We start from the raw sequence: 16,959 nt of genomic DNA on the forward strand, positions 1-16,959 counted from the left end.
AAACTGGATTGCAAAACATGCCTCAAAAAAACTCCCTGCATGCATTTCTTTTCCACTGGAAAGGTTATCTAGAAATGCAAAAACAGCAATTTCTCAAATGTTTGGGTCTGAGGGGATAAAAAAGCTTTTCTTCTTGGAACTTCACAACAGTACATATATAATCCCAGATATTAAGCAATCCTACTTAGAAGCCCAGACCATTTTAAAATTTTTTTCCCAAAGGAAATACAGGTAGTCCTCGCTTAACGACCATTCATTTAGTGACTGTTTGAAGTTACAAACAGTAACTGGTGCTAAAAAAATGTGACTTATGACTGGTACCCAAAGTTACAACTGTCGCAGTACCCCTGTGGTCATGTGGTCACGATCTGGGTGCTTGGCAACCAGCTAGCACTTAAGACGGTTACAGTGTCCCAGGTTCACATGATTGCCATTTGTGACGTTCCCAGCTGGCTTCTGGCAAGCAAAATCAATGGGGAACTGCGTGATTCACTTAATGACCATGTGATTCACTTAACAGCCACAGTGATTTGTTTAACAACTGCCACAAAAAAGGTCATAAAATTGGGTCCGGTCACATGATTTGCTTAATGACCGCATCACTTAGCAACCTAACTTCCAGTCCCAATTATGGTCATTAAGCGAGGACTACCTGTATGAATGAGTAGAAATGAAACAGATTTTGTCTGATTTGGGCTTAGTTAGTTGGATTGATTTTATAATAAGACATTGTAATGGGCTAGATTTTTCCATTTATTGTGGTAATTTTTTTTTAAAGCATTTTTAAAAAATGGCCAGTAGGTCAAGCTAGAGCATGTATAATTAGTTTGTAAAACAAATATATAGGATAATATTTTCCTGACTTTCTTATGCAGTGTATGAAAACAACAAGCACTGGTGCATGTATTGCCTACACTCTTGATTCTTATGTCTTCATTCCTAAAGACACCACTATACATAAAATTACTTTTGTATTTCACAGTGAAATTGGTTAACAATTTACTAATAATGTCTATACTTCATTTCAATTTAAAAAATCACAACTTTTTCAAATTAAAGAATGGCCTAAAATAGGATAATAAATTCAGCCCTTACTGAAAGCCTTGGATATAGCTGCCAGAAACATTCTAGAAGTTGCAACTTTTTTAACTAAGAGAATAGGAAAATTTTAAAAATCCATTGGATTTACTCATATGAAATTTATTTCATTATTTTTAATTTAATTATATTTAAATGTAACAAACATTAAATCACATTAAGAGTTTATTGCCCTGGTCATACCTATTTTCTTGAATGTAGCCCTAACCTCCTAATGCCAATACCATTCAAAAAAATGACTTAGCTGAGCAGGAAGTTAACTATTTCTTTTTTTATTTACATTTTAGATATTTAAATTTTCATAAAGAACAATAGAGACCTGCCAAAGAAAAAGCAGTTTTCAAAGGCATTGATTTTGAAAAGGAAAATTTACCATAAACATATAATATTCATGGGAAGACAGTGGCTCCAAAAAATTCTGATTTGTTTTAGGAAGACATTCTCAGACCTACCTTCTTAGGATGCTGAGAACCACCATCTGACTAAGAAAGAAGCTGAGATATCATTTAGTCTTAAGGATTATGGCTGTCAGAGTATACAGATTGCCAATATCCAGACAAATTACTCTTCTGGAAACTAGAAATTGAGTACACTCTTCTAAAAAATAAGAACTATTTAAAGATATATCTAATACTGTAAACCTTAGGTGGGGTTTTGAAAATTCAAACTTAAAAGGCTTCAGTACTAGGGAGAACGACTGTTCTCCAACTCCAAACATGTAACATGCCTGACATCCTTGTAAACCTTGTGTGCTGTGATCCTTAGATGTCCTTTTGAAACATGCCCATGGAGTAACACTCAAACCCAGGCTGACCTCTTGCTACTCTCTGGCTCCTCTGTCTCTGTAATCAGTAATCATCACCACTGTACAGAGTGTGAATTTTAAAGTAATTAGCTAGCACAAAAATTGACAGAGGCTCCATCTGAAGCAGAATAAACCTGTTCCTAGAAGCAGATTGGAAAGGGTAGTAGATGGGTACCATGTACACATCAGATGTGTTTCTGATTCCTTATGTCCAGAGAGCAGTCCTGGCTTAGGTAGCTCCATTTGAGAGCCTTCAGAAGAAATAGTCAGGCCAGAGGAGTTCTCCAGAGAACTCAAAAAATAGGCTCAACTGCCTAAGTCTGAAATGTTGCTACTTCTCCCACAGTGCCTCACTTTGAGTAGCATTCAGAGCAAAAAAGTTAGGGAACAGGGTGGAATCAAAGTAATCACTGTCTTTTCCAGCACAAGTTTACTATCACCAGATCCTAGACACATGAACCATCTCTTAAAAGTACCTCTATCATTTGGGGAAGAAGCAACGTTTCAGCAAAACGTTGTGCTCAAATTCCTGGCACCTTTCCAAAAGAATTCCATTATCTGTATCAAATCCAGCTAAGGAACACAGGAGAATTAACAAAATCATATTGGTAGTTTTCACACAGTATACTAAACCACAAACCAGCCAATCAGTTTAGCAGTCCATGTGGTTAGTTTATAGTTCAGAGCATAGTGTGAAGTCAGGCAATGGGATTAATTGAGTAAATCATGGATAAGTTAACCATTAAAAAAATCTGTGATGCAAATACAGCCATTCTCTGTTCTCAAAATCAGATCTGAAGCCAGGTTAAAGGTACATTAATAACCAGCTTCATCTGAGGGACTCAACATGACATGGCAACTATTGCTCAAATCAGTTGGAAATATTCATGATCTATCAACTTCTATTCTTGTTCTTGGGGTCCAAAGTTTTTTGTCTTTTCAGGAGAGAAGTCACACCTGCAAAAGGATCAGTTGAGACTGTGGAATAGTGGTTGTCATGAGGCAATCTAGTCAGATGGAGAATCTTTTTCTGTTCACATTCAGGGGTAGCCCTCCCATATAACAAGATGAGAAAAAGAAAAGTAGAGGAAAGAACAGATAAAGACAGAAACTGGTACAGTATCTGAATATTGTAGCAAGTCTGTTAATATTAAGTGAAGCAACAAGGGCATTTCTTACATTAATAATTATATGCCTATGGAAAAGAGGACATGGAAGAAGGGAACAGCATGAGAGAGGGAAAGAAGGCAGACACCTTCTAAGAAACTTGCAGGCAAATTAGGGAACCTTGTGGCTGAATTTGGCTCATGGGCTAAAGCTTCTTCAGGCCTGGAATACGTCATACCTTGCATTCAAACGCTTTGTGACATTCTGATTCACAGCAAGTCTTTTGGGTTTAAGCTTGCTGCATTTTTCAGGAAGTTGTAAACCACAATGTCACAATGCTCAATTTATGTACATAAATGTAGAGACCATTTTGGTGGGTATAGCTGGATTTATCCTACAACAGATCTTTCCTCACATCAACTGAATATATCTGGTAACTGATTCTGATTTTGCAATTGCATCCACTATTTCTCCTGTCACATGAAAAGTGGCACTGACAGAATGCAATCTTCTGCACAACTATTAATGAAATAAGAGCATCTTGTTGGCTGAATGTGGACATTGTGTTCCTCAACTGCTTGTGTAAATGTAAAATCATGATTGTTACTGCCAAAAAGTTAAACCCTAAGGGCTGACAATGGTGAAGACATCGTTTGAAAAGTGCACGCAAACTTTGCTTTGCTGGGCATTTTAACAAAAGGAGTACAGTGAAGGGTAAATTGTAGACTATTTGGGGTAAATGGGTAAAGCTCAGGACATTTGGCAAAGAAATGTTTTCATACAAGAACACCTTGTATTCTTATTTTGGGTTTGCCTATGCATCCTCAACACAGTTACAGAAGTAATACTTCTGTGATGTACAACCAAATACTTTGTGTGTGTAAAGCCTGGGTGGAGGATGGAATAAAAAGTTCTGTTAGTAAATTGTGCCTTGTATATTACTATGCTGATCCCACATTCTCTTACTTATGTTGTTTTTGAAGGTATACAAAGAAAGAGATGCTTGGATTCCTCAGCCTCTTTCCTGCCTCACTCTGACAAGAGTTAAATAAAACTGTTAGTGGGAACAGTAGAACATTGTTCCAGCATGTTAAAAGATGCTTTAAATCCCTTTTTAGCTCTCTTTATTTCAAATGTACAGCTCAGATCAGCTTGGAAATTGTTTATGGATGGCAATATGCATTTAACTTAATTTTTTCCCACCACCCTTTCAGGGGTTAAATAAGAGGTGTGCACAATCTGGGGGGGGGGGGGGGAGCTGAGAGCCACACTTGGCTTTTGAGTGAAATGCTAATAGCCTCATTCAGAAAATAGGTGAGTGAGGTCAAAAACATAATTGGAGAAGGACAAAAGAATCAAAGATAATTTAATTATAATTAAATCAAGTATATTTGATATAACATTATCTTTCTCCTTCAGTCCCATCAACTATGCGGTAACTTTTGGAGAGGCCTCTGAGGGCCACCTCCAAAGCTTTTAAAGGTCACGTGTAACTTGGGCCTGTATTTTTATTGATTTATTTATCAATTTATACTCTGCCTTTTTACTCAAATGTACAAGGGTTGTATACCCTTGACTTAAATGGTGCATTCCTAAATTCAAGACTGATTCAGTGAATTTTGCCCTTTCTGTGAATTCAGAGAAATCAGCATATATGAGTAGCTGTTACTGTGCCTTCTGACACTTGTGAGCAGTGCTCCAAAGGTCAGTACTAATGATCCAAAAGGAGATGAAAGCTTCAGCTCAATATGATCTTTAAAGGGGGGAAGTAGTTTCATATTTACCCTGGTGGATCTGGGACTGCCACAGCTAGAGGCAAATTGCTGATTAGCTGGAACTTGTCTCACAAAGAAAAGACTATTCCAGGTTTTCCACTCTAGCCTTATTTTAGGACATTCTGAAAAATTGATTGATTATATCCAGCCATCCAGTGCCTACCTGCAAATATAGTGGGCTTTTCCCCCTTATAAATCAAAACAACCTTTTTTGATTAATGTTAATGGAGTTACAGATAAGTATCTCTTGGGTTACTGAGTTAATGTAAACACATTTTCCTCAATACTTTTAAGATTAGAGACCTGATTCACAACCTTGTTGCACTACCCAGCACAAAAGGGACAATGCTGATTCTCTTCATCTGCCCATTTATGCTCAGTAAATACCTGGGTGTAGAGATCTTCAGTCCCTGAAGCTCCTTCCTGCAATAATTTAAGCAGTATCTTTTGAATTTGATCAAAGAACAAGGAACCACCAGTAGTCACATGTCCCCAGTGCCAATGCCACAATCCACCTTAAATGTATTGCTAGTGCTAGCACTAAAAGACAGATGAAAGAGATGCATGCAGAATCACAGTGCAGTGCACAGGAACAAAGTTACAATTGTGTAGTATAGTTGCAACTATGCCATTAGTAATATGCAGCTCAGAGGACAATGGGAACCCAAGGAATAACCCATGAAGAGGCACCATCTAAAATAAAGCTCAGTAGTTGAAAAGATCAGATGGATCAATATTTTTCATCCAAAGCAGTAGAACTGATCAACTGAATGCAGTTGAAGTCATTTCAGTGCTTTAGGATTTCCTATTTATTGGACCCTTGACTTCAACAAAGAAAAAAATGTACCATGATTTAGGATGCTATGATAAAAAAGTGGACGGGTGGGAGTTCTGTTCCTGCAATATGTTTGGCAATGGTCAACTAAACAGGCTTGATTAAATTAGCCCACATTTCTGGTTTTCATGATTATCTGAACCGTAAACCAAACACGTATTTATGTGCAGATATATATGTTTTGTGAACCCATTAAATGCACTGGACCTTACTTCTCCGTACTTCTTATAAATCTAGGTAGACTTGTATAGTATTGCACTGCAAAGAGCTATTCTGTTTAACAGGACATGTTTGGATTACAAATAATTTCAAAATAGCTTAATTTGCATTGTTTCCACTGGAATCATAATTCCATGGAAGGACTTAAAGTACTTACAAAGTATTTTCATCTTTACAAGATTACAATTGAATTTTAAAGAAATACTGTGAAAATAAGATTTATTTCTAATTCAAACCAATATAAATATGTTGTGTAAATGGACCTTAATTTGTTACAGTACAGCTAAACTGGTAAACAAACTATACTGCAGATGTAAAATACCATTGAGCACTTGTTACAATATTAGGTATATATAGAACAAAGAATGCAGAAGTTAAAAGTTTAACTGATTCATAATGGCATGGCTTTGGTAGGCATAGGGATAATAAGGAAATATAATGAGGGTTACCCATTTTGGTCCATAGGAAATACTGATGTATGAGTGAAATAGCTTGGGGAATATGTTATCAAAGAATAATTATGATACTTTGAATCTACAACTCATATTAGTTTCTGGATATCTACAACCTCTGTGCCTTGAATGAGTTTAGTAGGAAATACAGTAAGTTACAGTCAAGATAACCACTCTATCAACAGAAAGGTAGATTTCTATTATCTAGTTCAGGCATTTAGTTGAATTCCTGTACAAATGGTTCCTGTACAAACAAAGAAACAAAAACCAAAAAATGTATAACTGACTTGGATAGTTTCTTAGTTTTGAAAGTTGCGATCAAATCCTTTGCAAGCATAGTGTCATCTGTTTGCTTCACTAATATGCAGGAAACAGAAGCTTCCAACAACATGCAAATCAAAAACAAAGGAAAGTGTTATTACACAAGGAAGAAAACAAATGGAACAATGCATCTTCAGTGAACATAAAGGTATTGAAGTTAAAAGATTCTTGTACTATGGATTCCAAATGCCTGCCAGATAATATCAACACAACCTCAGAGCCACAAACTTATTTTAGGCATATGTATGCATGTGTATACTGAATGCCTTTCATTCAGACACTCAAGGCAGCATACATATCACTCGCTCATTCTAATTTGGCTACAACAGCACTGTGAGGTAGATTGGGCTAGGAGAGAAAGACTGAACCAGAGTCACCTAATGAGCTTCCAAGGCTGAGGACAAACTAGAACCTGTGTCTCCCTACTCCTAATCAAAACTTAACCACTACATCACCTTTGGTTTTTCATTTCATAGATGAAAAGCTAGAGCATGAAACATTAATTGCCTTATCTACAATGATAGTGCTAGACCAGCTGGAAGCTGTTCCTACAGTTTTCTCCTTGATTCAATGTTCATTATAGCCCTTTTTAGCAGTTTTTTCTCACCAGCAATTAGACACCTAAAGAAAAAAAAATGTGAGCATGCTTTCAAGCCACGCCTTCATTTAGATCTCTTCTTGGGGCAAACTTCTGAAGTGTGAAACCTTTTCTCCTCATGCCCAGCACAATCAAGGCTCAAAATCACATCAGAGGAGTCCATACATCACCTGCTTCAGAAGGTCACACATCTCCAAATTTAGAAGAGGCACAGATGAAGAAAGGACAAGGTGAAGGGACCAGCATTTGCTAGTATGACCTGTTCTTAATGCAATTAAATAGCGTCCACCTAAAACACATGCAGGGATCCAAAAGAATGTTTGGATTCTCTACCTCTAAATTAATCCTCAACCTTATGGGTAGAGTTGTGGACTCCTGTAGTGCTTCCAGGAGATAGAACTCTAGGCCAACTCTGCAAAATGAGCCTGCTCCCACCATGGCTAATCAGAAGACTATGAAATCTTGAGCAGGACATGAGCCAATGGCATCCTCCTGTTTATATACTCTGGTAACAGGTATCCAGAAACAACATGCATTTGATATTACCAGTAACATGTATTGAGGTACCATCCAATTCACGAAGGGATGCAAAGTACAATCAGTATAAAGGTTTAAATTTGGGAAGAAGGAATGGTAATCAAGCCACTCTTTACATATAATTTCAAGAAGACTCCTTTTTCTTCTTTCCAACCCAACAGAATGTTGAAATGAAAGTATGTGTATTCCGAACATTGGTCTTGCTGTCTGTCATCCAAAAAATGAACAGAGTAGGACCGAATTAGGTATGGTGGGAGAAGCAACAAAAAATATTCCAGAAAAAAATCCATTCATACTTCCCTACAGAAAGGCATCTGGGCAGCTGCTCAGAAAACTACCCACTGCTTCATTCTAAGCCCTCCCTCCTGTTTCCTCCTTTCACAGAACATATGCAGGCTGTCTAGTCCTTCCCACAAACACAGAGATACAACACAAGGGTAAAGCAGACATACACATCATGGTACTCCATAGCAGAGAAGAAAATACAGATGCTTCCTATGGCCACTGCTGCTAAAGGAGTTGGAAAGAATTCCAGAAGCCATGCTCTGCATGCTTTTCCTACCTTGTATTAATTCCAGTGAAATCTTAGAAATAAATTATGTAAAGGGGTTGAGGAGTCTAGCTGACCATCCATTAGCATGATAACTCCAAAATAAGAGCAGAACTGGAACAAATCTGGTGTGCTGGGATAAGCCAGCAAAAGAAAGGTTGAGTTAAAAAATGGGCCAGATCTAGCTGGTGGTGTAGAGAAAAAAAGCTTTAAAAGTTTCGCCAATGCATCTCTATGGAAGAAGCAGTTGGGCAGTGGCTCAGAATGCTGCCCATTGCTCCATTCTTTAGCCCCCTCCCACTCCATTCGTCAGGTGATCTAGATTGGAGCTGCTCTTAAGGAGTTGGAAAGAATTCCAGAAACCATACTCAGCATGCTTTCCCTACCATATTTCTCTTCCCAGAATCTTCCATCTGAATTCCACAACCCATCACCTACCCCCATCCCACCTCACACAATAGATAGCAATAAAATGCTGTACTTCCAGGCTGGAAGCCTCTCATGCTATCCTGTAGCACATTAATAGAAATGAAAACATGTTTGTTTTCTTTTTGTCTTCCCTGAAACTCCCTCCTTCCCCGTATAGCCTGAACAGGATTTCTCCAGCTTGTTCATAAGGCTGAGAATATACAACAAGGAGTCCCACGTGTATATCATAATAGTGTGACACACATACACATTCTTAATATGTATGCATTAACGCAGATGTTTTGAATTACAACATCTAAGTAAACATCAGTTTCTCAAATTTGCAATCTAAAAGTTATCATTCCAATCTAAGGACCTTTGAAAGAACAGATTCTGAAATCTATTCTGGAACACTAACTATATTGGCAAACCTCTAGTTTAAAAGAAACCAGTTATGCCTGAGAAAATACAATTGACAGAAATGAAGTATTTCAAAAACACACACACTAACTTTTCCAGACCATTCCTCATCATCTAGACCAGGCCTGAACAACATGTGACCCACCAAGCAGCCTTGTACAGCCTGATGTTTTTTAAAAAGTAGTAGGTTTACAGCTGCCACTGCCAGCTCCAGTGCTTCTGCTACTTCATTAGTTGCAGAACAGTTGATCAGCACTCCAGGTATTTTTTGCAGTCACAACGATTTTTAATTGATCAGTGTGGCCCTTACCCCAGGCCTGATCTAGATGTAGAAAGACAAGCTTCGCTTTCTAGGTATCCTGGATCACTGAGGCAAATCTAGATCTCTTATATTATTTCCACCCTAATAAATTGCAAAAAATAAAGAGAGATAAAGTATAAATGAAGCAAAGCTAAAATACATTTTAATAGCACAATTTTATACATATTCACTCAGAAGGAAGTTTCACTGAGTTCAATGATATTTACATACAAGTCAGTGGATATAGCCCCAAAACCAAGAAATAAAGGAAGTATTTATTTATTTAACCAACAAACCAAACTTTGGAATAATGAACTTGAAAATCCTGTCTTGAAAATGAACAGCAGGTTGTTCTAAAACCAGTCTCTTTTGATCTTAAAACATGAGTAATGTAACAGAAAAAAATGCACAAGAAGGATTGGCTACAATTCCTTGCTGCTGCAGATCAGTTCAGGAACTGGAACATTAGCTCACATGGTTTGGGCTTTCCCTCTCCACTGTCATATTTAGGTCTGAAATTCACAAGTGTTAGCTATCACTTCTTTAAACAGTGAGCGCAGCCTTCTGGTTTAATAGGGATGGGCAGAGAGAAACAGCTTGACTATATGAAAGAAATATTGCAGTGAATCAAATCAAGCAAGTGTTTAAAGCCCATTTGGAATGCTGACTTCTCTACCCCCACTGCATCCACATAGGATAGAGCAGTGTTGCTTTTCTTAACTATATGGTGCCTCCTCAATATGAAGGCAAATTCTAAATGAATGTTAGAAAAAACTTCCTAACAGTAAGCAGTTTCACAGTGCAACCAATTGCCAGAGAGATGGTGGGCTTCCCATCATTCAGTATGTTCACAGGAAGCAAGACAGCCATCTGTCTGAGATGCTTTAAATTGGATTCCTACACTAAGCAAGGAGTTGAACCTCATGACCTAAATGATTCTTTCCAGTTCTAGGATTCTAGGATGCTAAAGAGGAGAAATTGAAAACGTTGAAGGCTTACTATGAGCACACTACATTTGCTGCAGTTAAAGATACTCCAACGTGCTTCAGCTTGGACTCCAGTGTTGAGTCAGAATATTATGTAGTGGTTTTTTTTTAATTTTCCACAAACAGAAACACTTAAGGAAAGAAAAGGACTGTCTATTTGGATGCATCCACCCAATTTTGTTTCCCCCTGGCATGCCTTTTGAATGGCCTTTCCCATTCTAGGCCACATTAGCAGTTCAATCCTATTAATGTCTACTCAGAAGTAAGTAAAACATAAGTACAGTATAAAGAAGGGCAAAGCCAGTGCTTTCTTCCTTCACCAACGACAATGCTGAGCTTGCCCATATGTGAGGAATTTCTGCCATTTATAATTTTAATTAATATACCATCACATAGCTTGTCTCTTACACAGCAGCACAGCAGCGTAACAGTTTAAAGGAGAAAACAAATGAAGAAATGTTTTGACTCATAGGCTTCTCAGTTAGTAATACATTTGAAAATAAGACTGGATTTTGTTTCAGTCTGCTACCAATTTCAGGTATGTTTATAAAAATCCCAGAATAGGATCTATGACATTACAGAGTTCCACACTGTAAGGTAATGATGTTACCCCAAAAAACAATGGGATTCAGCACTATGGGATGGTACATCTGAGGAGATCAAAACTAAGTGAGGAAAACGAGATGATGTGGATGTTAATAAACATTTTACTCAGATGTCATGCTTTTAACATTTTAAACATACCCTTACTCAATCAAGCACTTCATTTTTTTTTATAATACAATGGTGCCAGAATTCATAGCTTGCCATCAACACCTCTAGCTGGATTGTGACTGCAATTTCTTAATGATTTCTCTGCATTGTTTTAACAACCAGGAAGAAAAATGGTTACTGATTGCTTTATTTAAAGTAAGTAAAAAAAGACAAGTGTGAATTTAAAGTTGCAGATTAAGTGAGTTGAAGAGAAGAATATGAGTTTCAAGTGATACAGGCATGGAGAAGCAGATGCTTCTCCTACTGCAAAGTTTGTACAAGTCAAATCCCTGGAGGGGAAGATAGTCCAGGAGAGCAGGCCTATTGCCTCCAAAGTGGGGAGTGGGGTGGGGAGTGGGGGACTGCCTGTGAAAGAGAGCAAATGAAAAGGGTGATTTTTAAATCTGATGCACTTACCAATATTGTGTACTTGTGAGTGGTTACTTGGACACTTCCTCCTCCCCTCAAGTTTTATCCTCTGAAGTCCATGCAGGTAAGAGAAAGAAAAGCCCAACTGGTAGGAATGTGAGTGTGGGGTGGGGGCCTCGGCTTGTCTTCCTTGTCAGGCACTTCTCCTTGTAGAAAGCATATCTCTCATTTATTATTCATGCTGCTGTTGTCATTATCATTATTATTTTTAAAGTCCTCTGAAGAGTGCCCTGTCAAGGTGTGGAGTGTTTACACAGCTTGCTTCAGGCAAGGAGAGATTCGCCTCACGAGCATGGGGCGGGTGGGGGGGGTGCCCACCCTCTTTTCCTCGTTGCTCATCTAAAAATCTTCAGGGTGCAGTTTGCGAATAGGGGAGACCTGAAGCCATGCCTCAGGGGAAGCACTCTTTGGATGGGGCAGTAGGTGCCTTTTTAGGTAACGACCCCCTCCCATTGGAAAGTAGTACGTGGTGTGTGTGTGTGTGTAGTAATGTATGTGGCACCGGCTGGCTGGATGCCCTCCCTGCTTGGCGGGGGGGGAGGGGGGGCTGAGGCAGGCAGGGAAGCCATTGCCTGTTTAATAGTTGCTGTTGCAGCACTTCCGCTTCTCTCCCTGCGAGAGACACACGAGTGGCCAGGCCCAGCCGCACCGAGGAGGAGCAGCCAGACACAAAGGGAGAGGTATGGGGAAGGGGCACCCCAGCGCCACGACAAGGCACAGCTCCCCTTTCCTGCGTCACGGCTTGGCCCGGGCGAGCGCTGAGGGGAAAACGGGGGAAAGCGACCCGGTGGGGCTTTGTGGTTGCCCGGGGAAAGCGAGAAATGGGAGAGCGACGTGGGTTGGCAAAGGAGACGGGGAGGGGGAGGGAAAAGATTTGGGGTGATCCTTTCTGGGGCTGTCAGATATCGCCCCCAGCCCAGCTGTCCCTTCGTCTGAGCCGCAGGAGGCCGGCAGTGGCAGGAGGGGCGCCTCGATGTGCAGCTTTCCCTCCCCCCCGTCCTGCTTGTGAATGAAGGCGAGAGATGGGCTGGACGGGGAGAAATTTGGAGGGGGAGAGGGCTGGAGTGAAAGGAGGGGGTCTCAGGATTCAGAAGTGGGCAGCAGGAAAGGAGGGGCTCTCAGTAGGCAGCGAGAAGACGTGGGGGCAGGGAGTCCCATTGGAGAAGCTGTTTTCGAATTGGAGGCATACCCAAATGCCCCCACACACGCCTTTAAGAAATCCCTATTGCCCTTAACACACAAATGGTGGCCGAAAGCTATAAATCCCCCCCCCCAAGCTCTAGCTCGTCTCTTTTCTGATCAACCCTCCCCCACCCTAAATTAGTAGTCACGGAGTATGCTCCTCCTGAAAAGTATTATATTCCCACTCCTCATCCTGGGGTTCTAAGTTTCCACTCTAATCTCTTAAAATATCACCCCACTGCCTTGACTTTTGATCAGCCTTAGTACAGCCCCTTTCCAAATAGGAATCTCTCCTTTCTCCCTAATCTTGTAAATAAGGATTCCCCTGTTTTCCCACCAATATTTTCTTCTGCTTAATAGGCAGTGATTTACTGTTGGCATTCTCTCTTCTCCATGTGCCTGTGTCTTGGAAGTAGATGTTTGGGAGAGGGGTCTTGATAAGTCTCACTCAAGTAAAAAATTGCAGGAGGAGACTTTTCAGGAAATTACTTAGTCTCTGTAATCCTGTTTCCCCTTCCTTCATTAATTATTGTGACCTGTGTCACCCTCTTTCTCCTTCTTTCCCCCCATTTCCAGAGATGGAACTGGCACTAAATGTTACTGAAGCAGAAGGGGCGGGGGAGGAGATTTACTTCTTTTTCCTCCCTCAATCTAGTCTCTGTATTTCCCTGCAAAGGGAGAAGAAAATGTTTCCCAAGAGTTAGAATCTTGAGACTTGAGCGCACACACACAAACATTCAGTGATTAGTAACTCTCAGTTTCCCTCCCTGTTCCTTGTGGTGTTTCTTCTCCAGGTTTGGGGTACATAGTGGGGGGTAGCTATGTCGGATGACGATTCAAGGGCTAGCACCAGCTCTTCCTCATCTTCATCCTCCAACCAACAGACCGAGAAAGAGACAAACACACCTAAGAAGAAGGAAAGTAAAGTCAGTATGAGTAAAAATTCCAAGCTCCTTTCCACCAGTGCAAAAAGGTGAGTTTGTCTTTAAGTGAATTTATGACCTGTATTTGCTGTCTTTTTAACTGTGATTTTACCCTTTGCAATATCCTTGTTTCACTCCTCTTTGTGCAAAATGATAAGTTTTTTTCCAAATCAGAATTGCCACTCATTTCAAGATGCATTGTTTTCCTGACTTTCTTCTCAGCATTTGTCTATATTACTATATTATTGACAGTGAGAAAAGTTAAAAGCATGTGACTTGAAACCAAGACTAAATTCCTCCCTTGCTTCTGATACACTGCATGGCCTTGAGGAAGACATTTAATTTCTTCACCTATCTGAAGATGTAGATTATAACAATAGCCTGTGTGCATAAGTAATGTAAAGTTTGTTTTATGTTTGGTTGCTGCTTTGAGGTAATCTGATTAGATGACAAAATATTTGTCTTTTATGAAAGGGGGAGAATTCTGCTTTTTATTATGTGCATTTCAATTAACAAATTCTACTTTTCAAACCAATTTGAATTCAATACATATTTTAAGACTTTCATGCAATATATCCCCTGCTTCAATAAGAATTGTCAGTGTCAATTAAGACTGCAAATATTTGCATTGTACCAACTTCATGCTTAGGCTCCTTCCTATATGTTTGCTCTGTGATTGGAATTTGAAGCAATATTTTCACCAGGTTGTCTGATAGTTCCAGTTCTCTGTATTTTGTTCCTATTGTTATTATTGCAGAATTACTACACAGAAACAATGAAAATAGAAGAAGCAGATTTTCATTAGGAATTTATATAGGAAAGGGTAGATCTGTGTCTTGTCTGGGGAGGAAGAAGCAAATATTTCGTACCTGTCTTCCATTTAACTTAAGTGATAAAAAATTGAAAATATTGTTACTAATATTAACTGATACTTGAATTTGCTTTATTGTGGTTAATGAGAAAATATCTGTGTATTCTATTTTTCCTTTATTCCTATGATGGCATTAAAATGATAAATGTGCTGAACAGATGCTATTTGTTAGTTTTTCAGGGTAGCTATGTCTCTTGATCTGTTCCCTAACTGTCAAGTGGGCACAACAGAAGTCTTTGTTAAATAGCTATTATCAGATTAGGAAATGTTGACTTGGCTCCTGTTTTTAGATCTATGCAATTTTCTTTCAACCTTGTTAATGGGTTTTATAGCTAATTTAAGGAAAGTAATACAGCAGATCAAACTAAAGTTATGAAATTATGTACCTTCTCTCTTAATTTATTGTCATAGGATTCAAAAGGAATTGGCTGACATCACCTTAGATCCACCTCCCAACTGCAGGTATGTATTGATACATCTACTTTTTAACCTGAATTATGCATTGCAAATGTGGGAATTACAATGCCATCCTATATTTTCTTCAATGTCCTGTTGCTAATGTTTAAGTAACATGTATCATCTGATGACATTGTACTGTATTTCCCTCTTTCATGCAACTAGTGCTGGGTGCAGGATAGCAGGGAAAGACAGAGTACAAAGACATCACATCACATCACATGTTATCTGTCATTAAAAGAACTTGTGGAGTCTCAGTGCTTATACGCATTGCTATATGTAGTTTTTCTTTTTTTAAAACATCATTTTTGGTTCTGAATGATGACATAGAAAACCTTTTGTGAAGAGTTGGACTGGTACAGAGTGATTCTTTGTGGACTTTGAAACTCAGGATGTGAGTTTCAGATGTGGATTTTCTTGCTTTTGTTTTACTGAAAAATGATTGCATGAGAGTTTGATTGTACAAGTTACATTTTCTTTTTATACTCTCTGTCTCCTACTTTCATAAGTATTTTTAATATTGTCATTTTGTTTATTATTTAGATTTGGGAATAAACAGGAAATACTTATTTTATCTCTGTGCAGAATAGTAAGATGTGTTGCAGAAGTGTAATTTTAAGGTGGTCAGTGTATGTACCTTGAGAGCATATGTAATGTGGTAATAGCATATCCTGGGGATGTTGTTGCCTATTATAAACCAGCTCTGAGTGGTGTTTTAAAAGATTTAAACATGTTTTGAAAGTGTCTGCTAAGCTGCTTCTTAGTTTATCACTTAGTTTTTCTAGCTCTTTGTATTTAGATACAAAGTAGTAAAATGTTTTGCCTCTGTTAATTAAATAGGAGGGCTAGTGACCATTTCACTCTGGCAGTTGAACAGAAAATATTTCTCTGACCAATGAGGGCTATCATGTTACAGAAACTACACACAATTTTAATTCATAGTGATTGTAAACATTATGCTCGGTACCCAGCGTTGAAGCATTTTCTTTCTCTTTCCTGCTCCCACTTTCTGGATCAAAGTCTGTACTCAGATCATCATAGGACACTTTCAACAGTTAACTCTGTTTAAACAGCTCATGTAAGAATCTAGTGTCTTTTGGGTCTCTATGTTGGCAAAATATAATGATAGTAAATGTGGATTCTTATTTCTGGGCATCATACATTTCAAGACCCATGCAAATATACTTATTTTGCTTAAGACCTTTGAGGGTCAGAGATAGGGTTATGCTACAAGCAATCTAGTGATCATAAGAGTATTGCATTTCTGATTATATAAGTGAATAAAAATGTAGATTATTTTAGATTTTTTCTCTCTGTGCGCTAATTGTTAACATTAAAGAAGTAGATTAGTTGTGATTTGTTCTCATAATTGGGCAAAGGAATGAGAAAGGCAATACATCTAGGAGTGATGCTGTTTCTGATAAAGTTGTTGAATTGTTGAGTTCTGATAAAGTTGCAGTGTAATATAGAATGTGTTTTCTTTTCTGAACTAAACATATTAAAGTCCTTTTTGTGTAAATATATAGAGTGATCTTTCACCAAAATAAATGTTCTAGCCAGCACAGATGTCATGTTAAAATGATTGACACAAGAAATGCAATAACTGATTTAAGTACTACTTGTGAAAGTAGCCTGAATACTGCTGCCTTCTGTGTAGCCCCACACTGTTAAAATTATAGTAGATAACTTATGTAACAAGGCTGTTTCTACTATCTCTGCATTCCCCACCAGCTATCAAATCTCAAGTTGCTTTCATTATGAGTTGGAGAAGCTTCAATTGCTAGTTACATATATGAGGAGTAGAGTTGTAATTGTTAGATGGGCAGCTGTATAAGTTGATATAATCAATAAATACAATTTAAATTTTATAAATCCTAGGCTTCAAGGTAGTTAATGGTATTCAAGTGCCCTTGTCCAGGGGTTCTGAAGGCTT

The 16,959-nt window shown here is 38.6% G+C and overlaps 1 protein-coding gene across 3 annotated transcripts in view; it reads left to right on the forward strand.

The window, feature by feature from the left end:
* The first annotated feature begins 12,119 nt into the window (after nucleotides 1-12,119).
* Nucleotides 12,120-16,959, forward strand: part of UBE2E1 (ubiquitin conjugating enzyme E2 E1) — a 53,486-nt gene continuing 48,646 nt past the window's right edge. Inside the window, exons 1-3 of one of the 3 annotated variants that reach the window (XM_007421690.3) lie at nucleotides 12,120-12,274; nucleotides 13,571-13,749; nucleotides 14,982-15,032. In XM_007421690.3, the coding sequence (XP_007421752.1) occupies nucleotides 13,598-13,749; nucleotides 14,982-15,032 (203 nt within the window). In that variant the 5' untranslated portion in view covers nucleotides 12,120-12,274; nucleotides 13,571-13,597. Of the gene's footprint in view, nucleotides 12,275-12,360; nucleotides 12,382-13,570; nucleotides 13,750-14,981; nucleotides 15,033-16,959 lie in introns of those variants that run through there. The other 2 variants (XM_007421691.3, XM_088150799.1) reach the window with 2 other exon arrangements.

This window comes from Python bivittatus, unplaced genomic scaffold (assembly GCF_059951505.1).
Source record: "Python bivittatus isolate LINGU-HERP-01145 unplaced genomic scaffold, Pbiv_v1 ctg000610_np1212, whole genome shotgun sequence".
NCBI classification, from domain to species: Eukaryota; Metazoa; Chordata; class Lepidosauria; order Squamata; family Pythonidae; genus Python; species Python bivittatus.